The sequence below is a fragment of the Mesoplodon bidens genome, assembly GCF_964165515.1.
Source record: "Mesoplodon bidens genome assembly, chromosome: 3".
NCBI classification, from domain to species: Eukaryota; Metazoa; Chordata; class Mammalia; order Artiodactyla; family Ziphiidae; genus Mesoplodon; species Mesoplodon bidens.
The window spans coordinates 165561858-165582132 of record NC_138178.1 but is presented as its reverse complement, the minus strand read 5'-3'; the positions used below and the strand labels follow the sequence as shown (position 1 = coordinate 165582132).

Sequence of the window (20275 nt, the reverse complement as noted above, 5' to 3'; positions counted from 1 at the left end):
TATTTTCAATTTATGGTGGGTCTGTCGGGACGTAACCCCATTGTAAGTCAAGGAAGATCTGTACCACTTTTGGTTCAGCACATCATTCTGCCGTTTGATTTGACTCCTTTTCTAAAACTCAGTTTTAAATTTAACCTAAGGAAATATAATGAGTCAAATAATTGCTGAATAGAAACTGACTGGAATGAAACTTGCTATTTATCTAGTTTGAAAACCAGTAGCATTTGGACCACTTTTTAGTTCCTTAACTGTACCTTTTTTTAGAAGTTAGTTGTGTTTGTTTATAAGCAGACTTTTATCAGCAATGCAAAAGAATTATATCTATGAGTCAGATACTGGGGATGAGATAGAAGGAAGTGTTTTTCTGCCTTTAATTTTGAATCGGTTTAGTTCTACCAGAAGATGGCGTGATCTCCTTCTGAAAAGCATTAGTCTATTGATTTGAAATAACCTTGCATTTTAGATTCATCTTAACAAATATTTGAGCTTTTTTTTTTTTTTTTTTTTTGGCCTCGCCATATGGCTTGCGGGATCTTAGTTCCCCGATGAGGGATCGAACCCACGCCCTCAGCGGTGAAAGCACAGAGTCAAAGAAGAAAAAAATGATTACAGTCTAGTCTGTGCTAAACTGGAAAATTGCAAATCCTTATTTTTTTATCTTTCTTTTTTTTTAGGGCTATTCCTTTGTTGCTCCTTCTATTCTCTTCAAGCGTAATGCAGCCGTCATAGACCCTCTTCAGTTTCACATGGGAGTCGATCGTCCCGGAGTGACGAATGTGGCAAGGAGTGCAATGATGAAGGTGTAGCCATGTGGTTAATTAAATGACATATTCATGGTTTAAATACCAACACTAATTGACTCTCTCAAGTCAAGTAACTTTAATAGACTTTCCATTTGACTAAAACGTAATTTTAAAAAATGAATAAATGGAAATAGTAAGATTTGCCCTAGAGAATTATTAACATCCATTTGAATGAGCTCCTTTCTTACGATAGAAAGTAATATATTTTAAATAAGTGATATACATGATAGAAATAAGCTAATGATGAATTTTTAGAGATTATAAATGTATTCCACTCCTAGTTATTAACATTAATAATGTTCTGTTACTCAACAATTTTATCTATCCCTGTGTATTACTATATTTTCTTAAGTGAAATGATGTTGGTTTCTTGTCAGGACTCTCCATTCTATCAACACTATGACCTAGATCTGAAGGACAAACCATTGGGAGAAGGAAGTTTTTCAATCTGTCGAAAGTGCATAAACAAAAAAAGTAACCAAGCATTTGCGGTCAAAATAATCAGCAAAAGGTATCACATTTCCAGCAGTCTCTCTTATGTATCCGTCCTAGTCAATGGATTCTATAAATTAAGATTTTTATTTAAAAGGAAAATAATGGTATATTATAAGGATTTTAACCAAGGTTTTAGCCATTCAGCTCATCAGTTGATCCATTATACTTCTAGCTCTGAGAAAGTAATCCATTTTAGACATAAATCATAGTATGATATGCTTTTCAGGTTATTATGAGAAGACTTTCTTGTGGCGGTGTTATTTAATCAGACTCGCTTAGTGAGTTCAGCAGCTTTTGCCATTCCTATTAGTTGTATATTTGAAATATTTTGTTCTGCAATTATTTAGTGACCTACAGGTAGTTTGAGAGCCAGCTAGTTGTTTTGGTAACTGATTATTACCTCCATGATTGTATATTCTTATTAGCAAATTGTCAGGCAAGTAGAGCATCCATTTCTTCATGTGATTAGCTCTTTCCTGACTCAGAAATGATCATTTTTCTCAAGAATAATGCTCTACTTGTTCTGGTGGGTGTATGACTCACTACTTTCAGGGAAGCCTCATTCTGATACTTTGACACTTACATTCTGTATATACTGTAAATAAAAACAAAATTAGGATTGGGGCAATGCTTCCAAAAACTTGGTGAAGAGGGATGTAGAGACTAACTGTTTCATCTTGCAGGTTGGAAGCCAATACTCAGAAAGAAATAACAGCTCTGAAACTCTGTGAAGGACACCCCAATATCGTGAAATTACATGAAGTTTTTCATGATCAGGTAGTCCACTTTTTTTTCTGTGGATACTAATTCACATACAGGGTTCTACTTTTCATCAGTTGTGTTGGTGCTGGGTCAAAGTCAGGGATATGGGACATGACCGAGCCACGTGAGAGGGTGAAAAGCCACTCCACGCACGCTTTCACCCACCCCCAAATCAATGCTTCCTCTCACTTCTGCTTCTCTCACTCAGTCGTGGTCGTGTAGGACCTGGAAGGAGGACGGGGGGCTAAAGCCCAGCTCGTTGAGCTTATTGCACGTTCAGCTACTACCCCGCATAGCTTCGTCTCCGCGTACCTCTCAGTACTCAGTCATTTTCAGCCTTCAACTTAACCCTTTAACTTCAAGAGTAGAACTTAGGGGGCTTCCCTGGTGGCGCAGTGGTTGAGAGTCCACCTGCCGATGCAGGGGACACGGGTCCGTGCCCCGGTCCGGGAAGATTCCACATGCCGCGGAGCGGCTGGGCCCGTGAGCCATGGCCGCTGAGCCTGCGCGTCCGGTGTCTGTGCTCTGCAGCGGGAGAGGCCACAACAGTGAGAGGCCCGCGTACTGCAAAAAAAAAAAAGAGTAGAACTTAGCCTAAAGCCTCGTTAGTGCAAACTGAAGAGCAAATAGGAAGCAGAGGACAAAGATACTCTCTTTCCATCTTCTTATTCCAGGTGACAGATTCTGCTCAGGCCACAGGCCAGGTCATGCTACCTGCCTTTTACCCCCGGTCCCACTTTCCAGCAGTACCATCACACAGGGTTATGTAACTTTAGAGACAGGAGGAACACTGTTTTGTCAGGTCCGTGTCTCCTTCCCTGCAGAAATCTCTCCATTACAGTCATCTTTCCTCCTGGGACTGGGCGGGATGGCACAGTCTTACGCAAGACAGCATGCTGCGCACAAGAGCTAAAGCCAGTCCTGGATGTGGTTGGCCCTAACTTTACCAAAGACGAAACTGAGGTTCAGAAAGGTCATGAGTATTTTCCCACAGGAAAAAAAAGGGGGGGGGTGTGCATCATGAGACTCGTCCAACCAAGGTCACGTAGCAGGTCAGTGAAAATCTAGTAGGAAGACTTGGTCTCCGGTTCTGGGTTCTCTCCAGTGTGGTACCGTGACATCCACGTCCTAGGAGAGCGGTGGCCCAGTTCTCTACCACATTGAACTTTCCCAGAGTGCCGTGGCCAAGAATGACACATGGTGGGGAAACCAGGCAGCAGCAGCAGGAGCATCATGATGTAATAACTGCTGCTATTTATTTTCACATACGTTACATGGTACAAGGTATTGTAGCACTCATTCTACATGTATCATCAAACTCCCAGAAATTAAGTAACCGTGTCTCCCAGTTTATAAGTGGTACTGCTGGAATCTGAACCCATGCAGTCCAACCTCAGAACAGGCACTTAATTACTTTGTTCTACTGCCTTAGAGGAGGCAGACACAAAGCCTGGTTTTCACATCAGGTGAGTGAGCACCCAAACATGACATCATCTACTTGCATCCTTGGTGCTTATAGTCAGGAAAGGAGGCTCTGTGAAGCAAGGACTCCTCTGCTGCCTCCACCTCACCGGGCCACTCTACTACAGTGCAGGTAGAGTCCCCTGCCCACTGGGGGTGCTTACGAGGAGGCGAGGCAGTCTCCTATTGAAGGCGATCCGACATGCATCAAGGGCTTGGTGGGTGACCTTCGACACACCCCTCAGTTTTGCAGCTGTGCCCCTAGCTACTTCCCCTGAAAGACTTTCCATCTCTGACCGTCAGGCCGTTGTCAGATCTCAGGAACTACATCCCTAATATTTTACTTCTGTGACAAATTAACTTTATTATTTGCTATTTTTATATTCAAGAGTTACTAGAATAGAAACCATCTCATGATGTAATCCTATGTATCCCAGTATAAATATATTATCGTTCTCATATACAGTTGTTGATAGTTGGGTTGTTTTTTCCACGATGGTGACACAGTTGCCTAGATCATGCCCGAATCCACCAGAGTCCTCTTTTCAACTGATGGGTGAAATTGACTGTGGGTGTGTCTCCAGCCTTTCACTGTACAGCAGTGTAGTTTGTGTACCATGCTTTGTGCTTTACTACTCTATTAGTTTCCTATTGCTGCTGTTACAGATTACCACAAACCTAAAACAATACAGAGGTATTATCTTACGGTCTGGAGGTCAGATATTCAAAATCAGCCTCACTGCTGTAAAGTCAAGGTGTCAGCAGGGCTGGTTCCTTCTGGAGGTTCTAAGGGACAGTTTATTTACTTGTCTTTTTTAGCTCTGGAGACTGCCCACATTCTTGACTTGTGACCCTTCCATGTCATTCCAGTCTTTTGTTTCCATAGTCCCATCTCATACTGTTGACTCTGGTGGATAATTAAGATACCCTTCCCATCTCAAGATCCTTAATCACTTCTGAAAAACCCCTTTACCGTATAAGGTAACATCCATAGGTTCTGGGGATTAGGATATGGACATCTTTGGAGGGCCATTATTCAAGCTACTATACACATATTTTTTCACTGTTACCTACATTTTATTGGTAAGGGTGCTAAAGTTCATAGAGGTAAAGTAACATCCCCGAGGTGATAAATAAGTAGCAGAACTGGCATTCAGATGCACGTTTGACTCTAAAACCTATCTCTTAAACCACTAGAGGTCTTGCCCCTCATTTTTTTAAAGCTTGCTGGCATATACTTGTAGCAGACCTTTAGATTTGTTCTTAATTTGTCTGATGTAGAAACTCAAATTAGCATGGTCTCTAATAGCCTGGGAGCAATTCTCTTAATAAAAGGGTTTTTCACTTTCTAGAATTTGCCCATTATGTGCAGGATAATGTCTTTATAATCTTTTTTTTTTTTTTTTTTTTGCGGTACGCAGGCCTCTCACTGTTGTGGCCTCTCCCATTGCGGAGCACAGGCTCCGGACGCGCAGGCTCAGCGGCCATGGCTCACGGGCCCAGCCGCTCCGCGGCATGTGGGATCTTCCCGAACCGGGGCACGAACCCGTGTCCCCTGCTTCGGCAGGTGGACTCTGAACCACTGCGCCACCAGGGAAGCCCCTATAATCATCTTTTTAATGAAGCAATGTTCCTGGACTTTGCTTATCAAAGGAAAGCATACTTTGTTTTGTTTGTTGAGTGACATTGGTGCTATAAGGCATAGCACTTGAATCTGAGTATTGATTTGTATCTTTTTTAAACCATTTGTGTTCATTGGAGAGCTGATGTAATTCCCTTGCTTTTCAGTAGCTCCTACATTATTTTCTTTATGGGAATGTATGCAAAACATAGTAAATACATGACTTTTAATACTATTTAATTAAGATAATGCCTTGGGATCAAAAGCAATTATTTAAAAAAAAAAAAAAAAGCCCAAAATGAGTTATGGGTATTTAGCATGGGAATTAACAGGAACACTGAAACTAATCTGTTGAGCCCTAACAGAAGATTTAAAGTGACATCATCCAACCATGCCTTTTTTGAAAGGTAAATTTGCCATTAAATGTGTGTGTCAGGCCTCCTGGGGGTAGTTGCCCATATTCCATCAGTAATCTATATTATTTAAAGCAGCCAATTTCACATTATTATCTGTACTAGCTTATACTTTAAGAAGAAAGATATGTACACTTGATAGAGAGGGTTGGAATGGAATTCAAATGAAAGAATTAGTCAAGGAAAGGATATACAAAGATTTCACCTCAGTACTTGAAATTTTCCATTACCGAAATAGAACTCTAAAAAAAGCCACATTATCCTTCAACTCTTTCCCCTAAAATACAAGGATCACCGTTGACTATTTTAACAAGGGACTATTTAAATTTATCGGTAATAGTTCATAGTCAGGAAATGTTTTATACGTTGATAAGCTTCTCCTCCTCTTCATCAAGGCCCTCCACATTATTCTTCTTTCTTTTCTAGCTTCACACATTTCTAGTGATGGAACTTCTGAACGGGGGAGAGCTATTTGAACGCATTAAGAGAAAGAAACACTTCAGTGAGACAGAAGCCAGCTACATCATGCGGAAGCTTGTTTCAGCTGTAAGCCACATGCATGATGTTGGAGTGGTACATAGAGATTTGAAACCCGAGGTATAAAATTACATGTTTTCTCATATAATGCAATCTAGCATCATTATTAAATATCCCCCAGATATGTGTGGGCTTTTTTTTTGGTGGGGGGGTTGTTTTGGTTTTTTATTTTCAGGGCTTTCTGCTAAATAGATACTTGCAAATATCACGTTTCTTGCATTTTTTTTTTCTTTTCTATTTCAGTCTAAAATAAATTTGTCTTTTCGTTCTTTCTTTTTTTTTTTTTTTTTTTGCCAGCTGATCATCTTGAGGTTATATTTGTAAGTGTGAGAGCCTTTTATGGAAGAAATACTTTATGCAACAATTGTGGACTAAAAATAGCAATGGAAATTTTTGTAGCAGAAAATAATGCCCCTCCTATATGTATACCATTTTAGAGGGATTTTAACAGTGTATTTTGAAAGCTTTCACTTTTGTAATCAAATTGATTAGCTCATGAATAGAAATGTATATTGTTGTGTTCTAAATTTTTAAATATAAAGCATTGTCTTTGTTTAATGAGTTATGCCATCCTTACATGTGCTTTTCTTTGCTCATGTACTATAATATTTATAGAACTGTATAGCAATGTAGAAGTAGCAGCTTTTTATATATTTCTTCTTTCAAAAGGTTAAGAAAGAAGGTTCTAACTCTAGAATGATCCCTTTTTAGATCAAAAATATGAAAATTCCTTCCTTTTAGAAAATCATCAAAAGAATAATGAAAATTTAAACACAAAACCCAATAATTTATAAAAGAATAACAATGAATCATCCTCTACCCTATGCAAAATTATATATATTTACTATCTAAAATAGAATTTCAATTTTAACTACCATGTGATTATAATGCATTTTTAAGTATATTTAAAATAATAATTTGGTGTTTATTTTTGTATTAGATTACAAAAGAATATTTCTCAAAAAGCACCATTTTTGCCTTTTATTTAAGTACCTTGGATTATTGGTAGGAAGAGGATGTTTTTAAAATGGAATTCTGTGCCTTTGGATATAATTGACTGAGTCCCAAAGTATTTAAGCTTCTATGTACTTTCCATTACTGTTATTCATATTACTCGTAATTAATCAAAAGTGAATTGTGTTTTATGAACTTGCAACTATGATAGCTACCCCTCTGCTTCCTTCATCACAATTCTCACTCTCCCACACAACGCCCACTAAAAATATGGCGCTCTGTACATTGGAGATTTGCTGTCTATTTTTAAATGTGAAAGCATACCACTTAAATGTTTTTTTTGATAGACAAGGAACAAGCATGTAATTTTTTTAATTGAAAAGATCTGTTCCATGACTGTCTAGAATTCATTTTCACATGTTTTATTCTTTGATAACCGGCCATCTGTCACCTCATGAGTCTCAAATGATGCAACTGTCCTCTCCAGAGGAATAAATTTGCCTTCCTATTTTACTGAGTAAAAAGATACTCACATAGCTTAATTCTTATCTGTCATAAAGCTTTTCTTTCAAATAGTCATTTGAAAAGAAGAATTGTCTGATTATTAAGGACATTCTACTACCATTATAGTCCTAAATCAACATATATTTTGGAGACATGAAAATGTGCCTTTGTACTAATACTTTCATAATAAAATAGCTTTCACTTTGACTTTTAAGTGGCAGAGTATATTATTTTCAAGCTAAAAGTTTAATCCCTTTCGCATTGATGTAGCATTTTAAGATCTGACTGTATATCTTTTGGTAGGTATTTATGTGGTATTCATATTCTGCATAGGCAAGATAATTTCTAGGTGAGAATCAAATAAATTTAGAAGCTGGCTGACATTCTTAGTAAGCTGCTTTGTATTTTTCAAACTGGTCCCCATATTCTTGAAAGATTGAGAAATTTTATCAAATTAGTTTCTGTCAGAACTTGAGACAAGGATAAATGTGGTTTGAATGACTAATTCCTGCCACTTCTGACCATACACACCCAACTACACTTTGAGAATTGGGAGAGGAGTGAAGAGGGGCGTGCCACGTCTCCTCCATTTCAAGATCTAAGAACAAGGAAGTCCTTAGCCGGTCTTAGTATAGAAGACACTAAAGTCATTTCCAAAGTCTTGTAGGCTCTGGGAGGACAGGCCAGGTGTGCTTCATCCAGTGCTCTGTATGTAGCACAGTGCCTTGTGCTGTGGAAGAGTTCAGGGGTCATTTGCTGAGACTTATCCCAAGTACCTGGTCCATGAACCCCAGCTATGACTTCAGTTGTGGTGAAGCCTTACATTGTATTATATTCACATTTTAATTCCATCACAAATTCAGGATTAGGCATTTTGTATAATAGAAAATTTAAGAAAACTTTTCAGTTATTTTTTTGCTTCTTTCTTACCACTTCATTCATTTTTAACTTTTGAACGGGGGCCTAGAAGATTTTTCTTCTTTGTAGCAGTGAAGCATTCTATGATGTATATTATTTCACTTCAAATAATATTAAAAGGCAAATGGCGTTCCAGAACTGGGGAATAATTTAATGATCAAAAAGGCATAACAGATTTTATTAGGATGTCTAAAGACAATATAATCAGATTCAATTACTGTGGGTACTAGCTTGATGTACTAATAAAAATGGTGATTTGCCCATCAGTACAGTTAGATTTTTTTAAACAAGTGGTAAATACAAAAGTAATCAGTAAAACCTTAGTGATCGACACGGCTTGGCAAATGATTCAAAATTACAATGTTTTCTGAATAATAGAGGGGTAATATCCATAAGCATCAAAAATGTTCAAGTATTAACTGTTTTGGAAAAAATATTTCTGAAACGTATGTCTCCACCATGTATTCTTTAATAGGCTTTACTAGATATTATGCATAACTATTTTATTTATGATTTCATTCAATGGACAAATATTTACCAAAGCATCTACTACATGAGAGAGTCATGAATAAGGTAGACGCACAGTTGCTGGCCTCATGGAATTATGGTCTAATGTGGGTAATGTGGTCTAATATTGCAGAGCTGTTACGTGCCAGGAAAGAAAAGTAAATGCTAGAAGAAAATATAATAATTTTCATCTTCTGTTAGGTGGCATCTCTAAATGAGGATTAGATGCCTGAGAGCCAGGTTGGAAGGGAGGTTGGTGGAGGAGGTCGAAGACAGACACAAGCAGAAGGGAAAGCATAGACAAAGAAGAGACATGGTCCCACTGAAAATGTTCCACATGACCTTGTACAAATTGATGTGATACAGAAAAGTATAAAGCAGAGAGCAACAGTACGCTGACATCCAGGTCCCAAACCCACCCTGTCAGACCTTTCTGTATCTGAATCCAATGTAAATAGATAGACAGGTAATATTGCATAAATGCATCACCAAGTCCCATTTTAATGAGAAACTAATGAAGTGTTTGTGTCTTGCAGAATTTATTGTTCACTGATGAAAATGACAATTTGGAAATTAAAGTAATTGATTTCGGGTTTGCACGCTTAAAGCCACCCGATAATCAGCCTCTGAAGACGCCGTGCTTCACTCTTCACTACGCTGCCCCAGAGCTCTTGAATCACAATGGCTATGATGAGTCCTGTGACCTCTGGAGCTTGGGTGTCATTTTGGTGAGTTCATATGTCAGGCCGTTAAACCCAGTCAGTTCTCTGATGTCCTCTGTATATCTCTCTCTTTGCTGTTTTTCTTAAATTTGTGAGAAAATTGGCAAATTGGTTTCTTTTCTTTTTAGTAAAAGGCCTGAGTATTTCCCTTTCTTAAAATTTACATTGGAGAAAATGTAGGAATTTTTATTTTGGTTTATTCTGGAATATTTAAGGCAACTGTGTTTAATGTGAATTACAGTTGTGTATATATGTATTTTAAAAGAAGCAGTAGTATATTTTCATAAGATATGCATGTTAGATATAATGTGAAAATAACTAAGTGACTCATTAATAGAAAAATATTTTAAAATATATTCTCTGAGATTTTCAGGCTAAAAGGTAATTAAGGAATATCACTTAGGATAAATTAACAAATTAATAGAAAAAACTAAAAATATTTATAGTAACTTATAGTAATCGTGGTGAGCATGCTTTTCACAAAATCTCTTTGGATGCCGGGATCAGAAACAGAACATTAAACTAGAAGAATCTCGGCATGTTTTTTTCTCAAAATAGCTTTATGTTTTCTGCATATAACCTGTAATGCATAATCATAGGGAGAAGTTTTCAGACAACAGAGAAAGATATAAGGAACAAAGTGAGATCACTCGTAATCTCATCATACGGAGATAATATTGTGTAAGCTCTTACTCTCCTCCCATCCCTACCCCCTATTATGTATGCTTTATATCTTTCTACAGATTTCTCTATATATTTGTATATATATTCAGGTTTTTTTTAACAAATGAGATTATGTTATATATGTAGTTTGATATCTCATTATTTCCTTAGAATAGATTCCTAGGAGAAGGATATATAGATCTTTATTTTGACATATATGCCTGTATTTCCTTCTAGAAGGTTTATCAGATCATGTTCTCATCAACTATATGTGAATACATTGGATACTATCAATTGCAATTTTAAATTATTTCCTACTCTTGTTATAATTTGCATGCACTTCCTTGATGAGTATTCAGTTTGAGCATCTTTTCGTGTATTTGAACATTTTTATTTTCTCTATTATGAATTGCTGTTTATGAGCTTTGCCCGCTTTCCTATGGGGAAATTTTTCTTATGGAAACTTAAAGGTCTATGAAGGATTTTAATTCTTTGTCTGCCATTAATATTGGAAATGTTTTTTCTGGTTTTTCATGTCTTTGAAAACTTTGTTTGTAGTAATATGGGGTTTTAATTTTGTTTTTTGAGAGGCTTAAATAGAGAAGTTTTTTTATTTTTATGTTGTAGGATATGTTAGTCTTTTCCTTTATGGTATCTGGCTTTGATGTCAGATTGTCACTCCACCCCAACCCAAGATTATAAAAATATTCTCTTAAATTTTCCTTTAGAATTATGTTTTATTTTTATACTTATGCACTCCATCTGGGATTTATTTTGGTGTCAGTTTGTTTTCCCCCAATGGCAGCCAGTTGTCCTTGCAGAATGGTTCTTTTATTTTTAAGCTTTATATGGTTTTTATTTCAGCAGTTTTAAGTCATTATTTATAATTTTCAAACTGAAATTACATATTTATGAATATGATTTTTAAATTAAAATAAAAAACTAATTTCTGTAGATTTGAGAGTTTTGTTTGACTTAAACTGATTTCAGTAGCACTCTCCTAAAAAATTCGTCTAAATAAAAAAGAGCCTTTCTTTTTTAGCAATAATATGTTTACCCCTTGTAAAACAGCCCGTACTTAAATACAGGCCAAATATAATTACCATGCTTTTTAAGGTTTTAAAAGACAATCTTAGACATGCAGACAGGTATTTTAGAGACTCCAAATGCCGTGTCTATGGAAATAACTTTGTATAATGGCATGGAGAGAAGCCAGTCTTCTCTCTAGATCTAATTGTCAAGTTTTAAATGGGAACAGGGGACAAAGAACAGATTAAATGATACCACAAGAGTACAATCACAACGTCCAGACTGCGGGAAGTTCTGCAGGACAAACAACCGAGTTTCTCCAGCAAATAAATCATGAGAAAAAAATAGCCTGGGAACCTATAGATTAAAGGACACTTAAGAAACAGTGTTTGCATCTTACTTGAATTCTGATTCAAATTCTAATTTCAAATCTATTTATTAAATTCAAACTGTAAATCTAAGTCATACAGATATATTTATACAATATATATAACACAATTGGAGAAATTTGAATATTGACTGGATATTGGATGATACAAAGGAATGACTGCTAATTGTTTTAGGTGTGATAATAGGTTGTGGTTGTGGTTTTTAAAAATCCTTGCCTTTTAGAGACACGAAATACAGATGAAAAGCATAGTTAGCACCTGCATTAAACTGTCCAAAAAAATAATAATAAGAAGAATGCTTTGCAAACTTTTCCATATAAATGAGTGCATACCTCCAGAGGATCTAGATACAAAGCCTGAGCTATCCCATAGTAAGCACAAAATTTTCTGGGGGTGGGTCGTCTGGTTTGCCTTAGAAATCTATGGCCCTTTTACATGTTGCATCTAATACACATGAATATGGATACTTTAATATGAAAATAATTTATGTTACCCCCATTGGGTAAAAGAAATACTTCAGGAAGATGCATCACGTCATATCATGCAGCTTTGATTACAACTCAGTCTACCTCATGTATGTGCAGTTCACTGGAAATTCACAGGACTTTAATTAAAATAGAGTTTACACAGTGTCTTAAGTCTGCTCAGGGCCACCATAATGAAATACTGCAGACTGGGTGACTTAAACAACAGAAATTTATTTCACAGTTCTGGAGGCTGGAAAGTCCAATATCAAGGTGCCAGAAGGTTGCTATCTGGTGAGGTCTTTCCCCTTTGGTTGCAAACAGCCATCTGTTCACTGCATCCTCACATGGCCTCTCTTCAGTGCATGTGCTTAGAGAGAGAGAGAGAGAGAGAGAGAGAGAGAGAGAGTCAGCTCCCTGGTGTCTCTTTTTGTAAAGACACTAATCCTATTGGATGAGGACCACACCCTCATGACTTCATTACCTTTACTTCCATAAAGTTCCTACCTGCAAATACACTCACATCGGGGGTTGGCTCTTTGGCATATGAATTTTAAGGCACACAATGATTCAGAGCTTAACAGACAGTATTTAGAAAATGTAGGATAGGATTATATGCTATCCCATAGGAATATATAGCATACCCACAGGATGGAATATAATAACATTTAAAACATATTTCTTCCAAGTGTTTTATTCAGGATTTCTTATTTTTTCACTTTCTTCCCAAAATTTTATTGAGAAAATTTCAAACCTAGAGAAAATTTGGGAGAATAACACTGTGAACATTTAAACATGTTGCCACATTTACTTTTCCTTTCTCCCTAATTCCCTCTTGTGTGTGTATACATACGTATATATACACATAGAGAGAGAGAGATGTATATCTTTATGTATATAGATACTTATCACAACATTTACAAACAGTTTGCAGACACAGAATTATTCTTAACAGAAGTTGATTCCTGGATAATCAACTAAATTGTAAGATCTTGGAGTTGAGAGGAGCCCTAAAGTTTGTTTAATTCTAACTCTTCCAGAAAAGGGATCTTTTCTACAAAGTCCCTGTCACCAGTCTCCTTTAAAGATTTCCAAAGATGGAGAATTAGTTTTTCCACGCAAAAGCCTGTTGAATTATTACACATGAGAGCAAGAAAACTGTAATATGAAGGATATTTTCTTGTACTTAGCCACAAATGTATCTGTTAGGAAGTGGGGTAAGATAAGAAGCCGAGCAGATTTTGGAAAACTACTTGGCAGTATCTGCCAAACATACACAGACCAAATGACCCAGCAGTTCCAATCTCAGGGATATAGCCAACAGAAATGTGTATTTTTATGTACGGAAAGACACGTACAAGAAGATATATAGTAGCATGTTTCAAAATGCCCCAAACTGGAAACAGGTCAAAATCTTCATCAACAAGAGAAAGATATTTTAGTCTGGATTCCCCAGAAAGCAGAACCTGAAGTTAAAGCTTATGTTTTGTCATGTACCTAAGGACCATAATCCCAGGGAGGCAGGGAAAGAGGGAGAGCAGAGGGTGCACCACTGAGTTGCCACCTACTGTTACCAAGTGGAGCTGATCACTTGAGTTCACGGAACCAAGACCTCTAACTGAGCAGACCCTAAGGCTGAAGAACAGGAAACGTGAATTCTATAAGTGGGTCGTGCGCCCATAGAATCTAGATATGGGGGACCCAGCACCAATGGATCAGCCATTGGTTCAGCACAGTCCTAAAGGACAGCACCCCACCTCACAGGGTATTGTCCTGAGCTGGTGTCTTCACTGAGCTTTTCATGTTCTAACAGGCCAGCTGCACCCGAGTGAAAGAATGCCAACCCACCTGACAAGTAGGCCCAATTTCCTTTCTTCTTTCATCAGTTGATCATCGGGAGCCCCCCTCAGTGAGGCCATAGGTGTGAGTTAAGGAAGAAGCATTGGTGCAACAGAGAGAGGTGATGGGCACCTATGCATGTAATTTGCTGTGTCTTCTGGACCTCCTCGGGTTGATTCTGAGTGTGTCGTGTCCATAGTACAGCGACTGCTGCTGCAGCTTTACGAATCAGTGCATCTGCTGATCCCAGTACACAATTTTGTTCGAGCTTCAAGGAGCCATTTCAGCTGACTACTCGTACTGGCTCCAGGTGTCCCTGCCAGGATGTTGAATCCTGAGTCTCAGACAAGTGTTTCCATGGCAATAATTTCTTCTCCGTCAGTCAGGTCTTATGTTCCACACACCCACTCCAGCTCAGCGTCTTCAAGATCCATTCTTATTTGTGTCCCCTGATCCCTGCTGGGCCATTTTAGCCAGGACCTGCAATTCCTTTGGCATGTACACACCCCCCTGTCAACATTAATACCATCTTTTGAGATGGTTAGAGTATCCCTTTTTTATTCTTCTTGTCTGAATACAGTTATCAAAATGGTTTTAAATCTTGATATCATACTAAGCCATTCCTCTTTATATACAAGTCTGAAATGTGTTGGTTGTTTCAGTGATTGAAGTCATGTAATCTTTTAAATGCAGTAGTGCTAAGTGTAATATCTAGGAAATTACGCTAAGTTGGTAATGAAATTACCGGAGTGGCTTTGATGGTGATTTTGGCAGACATTCTGTTTTGCTCCTTTTTTTTCTTGATAGTATACAATGTTGTCAGGGCAAGTTCCATTCCAATCTCATGACAAAAGTTTGACGTGCACCAGTGCGGTGGAAATCATGAAGAAAATTAAAAAGGGAGATTTCTCCTTTGAAGGAGAAGCCTGGAAGAATGTATCCCAAGAGGCTAAAGATTTGATCCAAGGTAAGAATCTAATGAAAAATTTCATATTTTATATGATGTGTAGTGACTGAAGTGGAATCATACCCATGACATATATCTGTTTGTGAATTACTCAAGGAATCCCTGTGTGTTCTAAAAGGTTCCAGGCGACTCTGTTCAGCCTTATTTTCTTCTCAGAACACTCTCCCTCAGTAATCTTATCCACATTCACTACGTGCACTAGCACTTGGATCCACCAGCATCTCAGTCTCACACCTTCAAAATGAACCTCTTCCTTTTTACTCTCCTTTCCCCCAAGCATCTGCCTCCTCCTTTCCCCCTCTTTACATGGCCATGAAGCCAGATCACCAGGACAGGACCCAGCATCACCCTAGATCCCCGCAACCTCCCTCGCCTTCCGCAGCCAGGCACCCAGTCCTGCGGGCGCAGCATCCCTCCCAGCCACCCCTCCTCCCCATTCACATGGCTGTCACCTTAGTTCTTGTCCTCGTCTCTCTCCTAAAATCCACAGCATGCTTTCAACTTGTCTCACTTCCTTTCACTTTACGTGGTTGTCATCCATCGGCACGGTGACCTTCCTAATAGCCAAATGCAATCATGCCTCTTGTCTGTTAAAAATCCTTCAGACAATCCCTGTGAGCTTCAGGTCAAACTCCATAGTGCAGCCTTCACAATTCAAAGCACTTCACAGCCTGGCCCTGCCTGCCTCTGAACACTTGAATTCCTCAAATGTGCTGAGCGCTCGGAATCTGCTCCCCTTTACACGTGCTATTCCTACTCCCTGAACAAGGGCACCCTTCTTCATCAAACCCACTACGGCTCATCCCCCAGGACTCGTCTCCTGGGAGCCTTCCAGGGTGCCCGCACTCCCTAGGCTGAGCCTTTCCCCTGGGCCTGCCGTGCACTTGGCTCGTGCTACAACACTTGTCCTGTAACGTGATGGATGAGACCTGGGTTTTGTCTGTGTGCCTCCCCGCAGCTCTTCTCTGAGTGTCCATCTCCATACCTCCACCCTCCCTAACTTGTAGAAGATGTTTGTACATGAATGAAGTAAATCTCGGTACTCTTTGTTTTGGGGGAGTTTGCCTGGTCACTAGTGGGAGGCCTTGTTTTAGGTGGTTATTTTCTCCTGATTGGAAAGCCAGCTAGCCTACAGCCTCCAGATATAGGCTACTGTGGGCTTTATTATTAGCATCCGGTATCCACTAGGGGATTTAAATGTACATGAAAATGTACATAATTATCTTTGTAGGAGGTTGACGCCTTACAGAAACCATCATGTCCTGTGAACATAATCGAGGTCTATGTCTGAGGTTGATTTTAAACTATATTTGAAATGACAAATCATAAAATAAAAATATCTTATTTATTCCCACAGGACTTCTCACAGTCGATCCAAATAAAAGGCTTAAAATGTCTGGCTTGAGATACAATGAATGGCTTCAAGATGGCAGTCAGCTATCCTCAAATCCTCTGATGACTCCAGACATTCTAGGGTCTTCAGGAGCTGCTGTGCACACCTGTGTGAAAGCAACCTTCCATGTAAGCCTCTGGGCTCTGCACTTGTAGGGCGGTTTGGAAAGGGATCAGATAGATGTTCTTACTCTATAATCTATTGCTAAGAGACACCCTCTTAGCAATACAATTTTTAAAATGGGTTCTTTTAATTTTAGATATGCTTTTATAAATCCCTTCATGATATAAACACATTTATAAACAGAAAGTGCACGGGGACCAGAGTCACCGCTAACCCACAAAATATTTATTTGACATTTAGAATGAGTTTGCGAGATGAGGCCAGTAGTCTGATACTTGAATAGTTGAAATTCTTGACTCGGTAAGGAAAACAATATGCACACTGTGAGAACTTTAAAAAAATGTTTGTTTTATTGAAGTATAGCTGATTTACAAGGTTGTATTAATTTCTTCTGTACAGCAAGGCTATTCACTTGTACATATATATACACATTCGTTTTCATATTCTTTTCAATTATGGTTTATCACAGGATATTGAATCTAGTTCCCTGCGCTCTACAGTAGGACCTTGTTGTTTATCCATTCTATACATAACAGTTTGCATCTGTTAATTCCAAACTCCCCATACATCCCTCCCCCACCCCTTTTCCCCCTTGGCAACCACAAGTCTGTATTAGAACACTTTTTCTCTCAAATAAGCTAAATGACTGTCTGTAAAAACTATAAATAGACATTAGGAACTAAGGCACATGTGAAGGTCCATGCATTCAAAAATCATTTTGTGCATAATATGTTCTAGAGACTGTGAGGGATAAGAAGTAAATTAATTGGTATTAAGTAAAGACTGTATACTTGAAAGGCTGCGACTGCTGTAGATGCTGCACATTCGTGCCAAGCAGATGCAAATACATTAAGGATAAGGAACCAATGAGTTAGAGAGAAATACAATTACTTCCAAAAGGATTATCTTGAGAAAGGAGACAGGATAGCATTTCCTCTTCAGCTGCAGAAATGGATTAAACTATTAATGAACTGGGATCTGGTGAGGTGTGAAGAGATGAACTGCAAGCATTTGAGGCAGGTGATGCGAATCTTCTCGGTGACATATGACGTAAGGTTGTCACTTCAGCAATGCCTAAGCTTGAATCTAAGAAAAGTAAAGACAGGCTGCTGTGAGGAGGAAGCCAGGCTGAGGTTTACAGAGCTAATCTTCTCTGCATATATTGTGTCCAAGATGCACCCAAATTGCATTGATGTGGGAGTGGAGATCAGGGGCTCTGTGTTGGGACTTTGTGGTTGGAATTTTAAATCTCAGACACAGAACTAGTCAAAGTAATGGAGAGAGGTGAGTTAGATTGCTGATATTCTTCAAGAATTTCCAGTCTGTCAGTGGTTTTTTAATTGAGAGGTAGCCCTGCCCTCTTCAAAAGATTTATTAGAATTGTGACTCCTGGATGCTCTAACGGGTGGATTTAAACAGAGCCCTCAGAAACCCTTTCCCATGAGCTTCTGTACCCTGCCCGGAGTTTTGGATACAGTGGTTTTAAGGACCATGTTCCCAGAACAACTTGAAGCTGTGGTTGCCAAGCTTGCCAAACGCAAGTTCTCTATAAGTCATGACGGCCAGGAAGACTTCAATCCTTTTACCTTCACGGGGGTTCCCCTTGTTTTCTCCCCTAGGCCTTTAACAAATACAAGAGAGAGGGGTTTTGCCTTCAGAATGTTGATAAGGCCCCTTTGGCGAAGAGAAGGAAAATGAAGAAGACCAGCACCAGTACCGAGACGCGCAGCAGCTCCAGTGAAAGCTCTCACTCTTCTTCCTCCCATTCTCATGGCAAAAGGACACCCACAAAGACATTGCAGCCCAGCAATCCTGCCGACAGCAATAACCCAGAGACCCTCTTCCAGTTCTCAGACTGAGTAGCATAGGAACGGTAGCAGCATAATGGATGATCCATTGTCCCTTCTGCTCCCTCATCGTGCGCCTGCGGCCAGGTTCTGTGCTTTGAAAAACGTGTCCCATTGGTCTCCTTGGAATCTGCCTTGCAGGGAATTTTTTCAGGAAAACCCAGTTGGTTATCCTCATCCAAAAGCACTGGACAGAGAATGTTACTGTGAATAGACCACATATCATACTGTTTAGTGACCTAGCATGGTGCCAACAGGACTGTTTTTGAAAGAGCAAAGATGTCTGTCAATTTAATTAGGGACTGGTGAGATTTGAGCTGCTGACAAAATAAGTCACAGGTTCTTCAGATGTCTGCCAACAAGAGTTCCTCGTACTGTGATGATACCTTTTGCTTCGCCTTGTGGGTATCGTGGGTTTTTAAGAGACTTGCACCCTTTGAACAGTGATTTATCAGCAAAAAAGGTCTGTTTTGAAAAAGAGTCTGTAATGAATTTTATGTGTGGCATATACTTATTTCTTCAGAGAGGATTTTAACTTATTGTTTTTATTTTATGGTTACCTATGACGATAACCTGCTATTATTAATCTTTTTCTAAAAAGTAAAAAAAAAAAAGATATAAGAACTTCAGGTCCCACGCTCTATATTGGGGACCCATCTGAGATGCATGCTAAGCTATGTATGTCTTTAATTTTGCACTGCTCTTTCCTGGCAATTTGTTTTAATGGTTATTGCAAAATATTAAGGTACATGTCTCTGTTTTAAGTAATGTTGCACTTTATAAAAGAATATGAATAAAGCAAGCTGTTTCATAAAGTGCACTCTTTAAAGCATATGTACTGTATTTTTGCCTTTTTTCCCCCCATTATCTACTTTAAATTTGCCCTCACATCCCCCTTCCACTTTGGATGCAACAAGTAGAAGGGGCCTTTTTTAACGTAATCATTAGCCCCAGAGGCACTGATGTGAGGAACTCCTAAAGGGAAATTCTATTAAACACTGTGCTTATTTGTACACTGTGCTGTGCTGCAGTGAGGCTTTTCCTCCTGTAGTCGGATATTATGTACATAATACTTTAGAATTATAACTATGACTTGTTTTGAAATTTTTCTGTTAAATTTAAATCCAGAAAGCGTATTTTATAAACTTATGCAGAGCACTTTTATTGCTCAAAAGTTCTGAATTCATACCGAAAACAAGTGCTGTGTGCTGAAGACATGTCACCGAATGATTGCTGCATTTTAAAATATGATTAATTCATCCCCTATGCAAAAAAAGAAGTGATAGGATTTGTATGTTGTGTTTTCTTTTAAAGCCATCACACAAAATGTCAGGACTGAGAAAAGCAATTTTTTGCGATGTTTACAGGAATCATGCTTAAAAAGGCCCAACATGTTTATTTTGTAGTTTTTGTTGATGATAACCTCTTGAGCATTAGTTTGGAATTGGGCATGATATTTATTTATTCCTTTGAGATAATAGCAGCATTAATTTCAACCAGTTATGAATACTAAAAGTATTGCACTCTATGTAATAGTATATTTATTACTGAACCAATGTATATATTAATAGCACAGGCAACAAAAATGGCAAATATTAAACTATTTTCAAAATGTATTATCCTGTTCACACTTTTGTCCACAATGATTATCGGAAATAACTTTTTATACTTTTCAGTGGCCCAAATGGCTACCTAATTCTCACTGAGTCAATGAAAATTCTGTACTCCTAGCTTATGGTCGTTCTCAGTAATGACGGGAAATCTTAGGTGCATTATTACCAAACTCTGTAGCTAATTCACAGAATGTGACCCCATCAGGCACAGGGTTACAATAATCAAGAAAATGTCCATTTATATCTATAGT

General features: G+C 38.4%; 1 protein-coding gene across 2 annotated transcripts in view; it reads left to right on the top strand.

Moving 5' to 3' along the window:
• The window catches only part of RPS6KA5 (ribosomal protein S6 kinase A5), a 182949-nt gene extending 162951 nt beyond the window's left edge, over positions 1–19998 (top strand). For both annotated transcript variants that reach the window (XM_081229462.1, XM_081229461.1), the window contains 8 exons: positions 675–800; positions 1181–1314; positions 1982–2075; positions 5982–6152; positions 9512–9703; positions 14889–15048; positions 16406–16569; positions 18184–19998. In XM_081229462.1, the coding sequence (XP_081085588.1) occupies positions 675–800; positions 1181–1314; positions 1982–2075; positions 5982–6152; positions 9512–9703; positions 14889–15048; positions 16406–16569; positions 18184–18423 (1281 nt within the window). In that variant the 3' untranslated portion in view covers positions 18424–19998. The remainder of the gene's footprint in view (positions 1–674; positions 801–1180; positions 1315–1981; positions 2076–5981; positions 6153–9511; positions 9704–14888; positions 15049–16405; positions 16570–18183) is intronic.
• Positions 19999–20275: the final 277 nt, after the last annotated feature.